This window comes from Penaeus japonicus, unplaced genomic scaffold, assembly GCF_977035675.1.
Source record: "Penaeus japonicus unplaced genomic scaffold, GWHDUDI00000001_assembly GWHDUDI00000034, whole genome shotgun sequence".
Taxonomy (NCBI): Eukaryota; Metazoa; Arthropoda; class Malacostraca; order Decapoda; family Penaeidae; genus Penaeus; species Penaeus japonicus.
In genome coordinates this window covers 9,551,220-9,556,107 of record NW_028234436.1, presented here as the reverse complement: position 1 = coordinate 9,556,107, position 4,888 = coordinate 9,551,220, and the positions used below count along the sequence as shown (strand labels likewise).

The window sequence follows — 4,888 nt, the reverse complement described above, 5'->3', positions numbered from 1 at the left end:
TCTCTCTCTCTCTCTCTCTCTCTACTTCTCTCTCTTCCTCACTCTCTCTCTCTCTCTCTCTCTCTCTCTCTCTCTTCTATCTTCTATCTACTACTATCAACTATCTATCTATCTATCATCTATCTCTATCTATCTCTCTCATCCTCTCACTAGCTACTCTCCTCTCTCCTCTCTCTCTCTCTATCTCTCTCTCCTCTCTCTCTCTCTCTCATCTTCTCTCTCGATTCTCTCTCTCTCTCTCTCTCCTCTTCTTCTTTTTTTTGTTCTCGACTGTCGTTGTCTCTCTTCTCTCTATTTATCTATCTATATATCTCCTATCATATCTATATATTTATCTATATCATTGGCTCTTTTACTATGTTTCATCTCTCTCTCTCTCTCTCCTCTCTCTCTCTACTCTCTCTCTATTTCTATTTTTCTCTCTCTCGTACTTCTCTCTCTTTTTCTTCTCTTTTCTCTCTCTCTCTGCTCTCTCTCACTCTCTCTTCTTCTCTCTCTTCTCTCTCTTCTATCTCTCTTTCTTCTTTTTCTTCCTTCTCTTCTTCTATCTCATCTCATCTTTCTTTTCTCTTTCTTCCTTCTGTCTTATTTTCTCGTGTCCTGTCGGCTCATTAGCCATGTTGCTCAATTCCATTTTATCGGGTTACCTTTTCGTCCTCTGCATCGGATGCTACGGGTCTTGAGGGGAGAGAAGAGAAGAATGCAATGATGAGGGTTGCGATAGGGGAAAGGAGCGATAGTGATGAATGAGGAATATGTAGATGATTGAGAGAGAGATTGGAGAGAGCGAGCGGAAAGGTTGTATTTTTATTATATATTATATTATATATATATATACATATATATATATTATAATATATATTATATATATATAATATATATATATATATATATATATCTATATATATATACTATATATTATATATTTATATATATAATATATATTTATATATTATTATATATATATAAATATATATTTATATTTATATATATATATATCTATATATATATATATATATATATATATAATATCTATATATATAAATATATATATAACTAATATTATATATGTTATATATATAACTATATTATATAATATATAACTGTATGTATGTATTATTAATAGATAAGAGATAGATACGATAGATAATAATAGATAGATTTAGATAAGCATAGATAGATAAGATAGAATAAGACTATGGGAGATATGGGCACACACACACATGTACGGCCATGCATGTAAGTAAATAGCTGAAGCTAATTAACCCCGAATCAAGCTGTAGAAATTAATCCGTCTAAGTATTATAGCGAAAGCTCTTATGACGTTCAGGGCAGATTTATTGGCACTCAACCTAAATTAGAACTTAACTAAGGGGATTCTCATTAAAAAGTTTTTATCTTTGCTGATTTTTCGGATTATATATCATTTACTGAACTTTTATATTGACTTGTTGAATTTTATGAAAAGAGAGAGAGAGAGAGAGAGCGAGAGAGAGAGAGAGAGAGAGAGAGAGAGCGGAGAAGAGCGAGAGCGAGGTTGGGGGTGGGATGAGAGAGAGAAGGAGAAGAATAAGAATAAGAGAAGGAAAACGAACAGAGGACATGACAGAAAGAAACAGGGAAAAGGGAAGAAAGGAAAGAGAAGAATACAGGGAAAAAAAGAGAACAAGAAGGGAGAGGTAAAACCAGATAAACAAACAAACAAGATAAGAAATAGAAAAAAGTACAAGAAAACAAAGGAGCAAGACATAATCAAGAATTAATATGGAATAAAAGCACCAAACGGTCCAAGAAAAAAAAAAAAAAAAAAAAGCATACGGACAACCGGAGAAAGGCCATTGAAGACAACAGATTGATTCAAATTCACGAAGAGATGTTTGGCCAATACTCGCCGAATTTGGAGAATAAGTCCATTTATCTGAGGTAGCATGGGTGAGGTATCACGACACAGACAGGTCTGTAGGGGTAAATTGTTCCAGTCCTCGGCTGATGGTTTTAGTTTGGGCAATACTAGTGTTTCTGTGTTCACTGTTGTTCGATTTCTTTCTCTCTCCCTCTCTATCTCTATTTGTTTATTCATTTATTTACTCTGTCTATCTGCCTGTTTATCTATCTATTTCTTTCTCCCTTTCTCTTTTTTTTCTCTCTCTTTATCTATCTATCAGTCTATCTATCTCTCCCTCCCTCCCTCCCTCTCTCTCTCTCTCTCTCTCTCTCTCTCTCTCTCTCTCTCTCTCTCTCTCTCTCTCTCTCTCTCTCTCTCTCTCTCTCTCTCTCTCTCTCTCTCTCTCTCTCTCTCTCTCTCATCATAGTCTATGTTTTTGTATAGTGTTTCTTGTCGATTCTTTAGCTACGTTCAAAATCTTTTATATCTTTCTTCCCCTCCCTTTATGTTCTTCTTCGTCTGCCTCTGCTGTTATTTCGTGGTTTCTTCTTCCTTATTCGTCTTTAAGGATAACAATGTCGATGATGATGATAATGATGATGATGAAAGTGATAAATACAACAATAAGCAGATCATGGTAATGATAATTATACTAGGGATGATTATGATAATGAGAAAAATGATTAAGAAAACATTTCTCCCTCGCGAAAACACACTCCTCCTCCGATTCAGAATGAATTTTACACTTTACTGCACACGTCAGTAATGGTAATACTGATCATAATGACCATAAAATCTAAGATGGCCTTATTTTTCTTTGCTTTCCATTTTTCCATTTTCTAAAAATGGCTGAACTAGAGGGAGGAAGGGAGGGAGGGAGGGAGGAAGGGAGAGTGGGAGGGAAGGAGAGTGGGAGGGAGGGAGGGAGGGATGTGGAGGGAATGGGAGGGAGAGTGGGAAGGAGAGTGGGAGGGAGGGAGGGAGGGAGGGAGGGAGGGAGGGAGGGAAGGAGAGTGGAAGGGAGAGAGGTTGAGAGAATGGGATGGAGGGAGGGAGGAAGGAAGAGTGTTAGGGAGGGAGGGAGAGAGGGAGGGAAGGAGGGAGGGAAAGAGAATAAGAGGGAGTAAGAAAGAGAGAGAGAGAGAGACGGAGAGAGGGAGAGGCGGAGAGAGAGAGCAAGGGAGGGAGAGACGGAGAGAGGGAGGGAACGAAAAAGATGAGGGGAGAGGCGATTTGAACAGGAATGACAAAAAGGGAAGGGCGAAGGGGAAGGAGGGAGAAAGGAGGACCTGATGGTAAGGAGGAGAAGCAGAGGGCTGGAGTGGAGGGGGCTGGTGTGAGGAAGGGTCTGAAATGAAGAAGGGGTCTGTGTGAGGCAGAGGATAATACGAGGAGGGGTTTGGTTTGGGGGATGGAGCTGGTGTGAGGGAGAGATCGGTATGAGGGAGAGGGCAGGTATGAGGGAGAGGGCTAGTATGAGGACAAGAGTTCTACAAGGGAAGGCCCGGTGTGAGGAAGGCTCATTTTGAAGCCTAAGGAAGAGGAATAATAAACCTAATGAAACATCTGAAATCCCTGATATCAACATCTCACAAGATATCCTAATTTTCAATCGACCGCTTTTGCAACCGTGAAAATTCCTTCTTCTGATATGTCCTTCCGTCGGCGAACCAGGAAACAAAAAGCGGACTTGAAATGTTTTGCATATCGTGAGAGAGAGAGAGAGAGAGAGAGAGAGAGAGAGAGAGAGAGAGAGAGAGAGAGAGAGAGAGAGAGAGAGAGAGAGAGAGAGAGAGAGAGAGAGAGAGAGAGAGAGATGGGTAGAGAAAGAGTGAGAGAGAGAGGGGGGGGGGGAGAGTGTGTGTGAGAGAGAGAGAGAGATAGAGAGAGAGTGAGAGGGAGAGAAAGACAGAGAGAGAAGGGGAGAGAGATAGGTAGAAAGATAGATAGATAGATAGAAAGAGAGAGATAGGGAGAAAGAAAGACAGGGAGAGAAAGAGAAGGGGGGGGATAGAGAGTGTGAAAGGGAGAGAGAGAGAGAGAGAGAGAGAGAGAGAGAGAGAGAGAGAGAGAGAGAGAGAGAGAGAGAGAGAGAGAGAGAGAGAGAGAAAGAGATAGGGAGAAAGAAAGAAAGAGAGAGAAAGAGAAAGGGGGAGGATTAGAGAGTGTAAAAGAGAGAGAGAGAAAGAGAGAGAGAGAGAGAAAGAGAAAGGGGGAGGATTAGAGAGTGTAAAAGAGAGAGAGAGAAAGAGAGAGAGAGAGAGAGATGGAAACGGTTGGAGGGGGGGGGGGGAGACAATGAGAGAGAGAAGAAAAGGGTTAGCCTTATAGGAAAGGAGTTGGCGATGGGGTATAAGTTGGCGAAGAAGGCAAACAAGCCCCCAATGGACGAATCTGTGTTGATTCATCTACTTTCCATCCATTCAGTGATTTCGGATCTTATTTTCAGAACGATGTTTTCAAACTTGACTCGAATTGACTTGGCTTGCATTCAATTCCCCTTTGGCTAGATTGGCAAGCCTTTGTGCATGTTCTTTACAGCTCTTGTCATGCGCCTGAGAGGGTGTGGGTGATATGCTACATGTTAAGCACTTTGCCTTCTCTCTCCCTTATCTTGCCTTTTGATATCGGTGGCTGATTCATCTAGATAACGCTGACTGGAAGAAAGATCGCATGGACACAATTATACACCGACACAGAAAGAATGTCTCTATTCAGGCACACGCAATCACGATAATGCACTTGCATACATATAAAGGCACACGCACACGCACACGCACATGCACACACACACACACACACACACACACACACACACACACACACACACACACATACACACACAGAAACATACAAAAGAAACAAAAACAAAAAAAAACACGCGCGCGCACATAGATGTAACCCGCTAACTCATTCGAAAATTTCAAATGTTCAATCACTTTAACACAAAAAAATAAATAGATAAAACCAGGATAATATATTCGTGGGACTATGAGACAGAGA

General features: G+C 40.5%; 1 protein-coding gene across 1 annotated transcript in view; it reads left to right on the top strand.

The window, feature by feature from the left end:
- Positions 1–4,888, top strand: part of LOC122263748 (uncharacterized) — a 95,439-nt gene that overhangs the window by 72,815 nt on the left and 17,736 nt on the right. Inside the window, exon 6 of the mRNA XM_086531001.1 lies at positions 4,396–4,450. Within this exon, the coding sequence (XP_086387127.1) occupies positions 4,396–4,450 (55 nt within the window). The remainder of the gene's footprint in view (positions 1–4,395; positions 4,451–4,888) is intronic.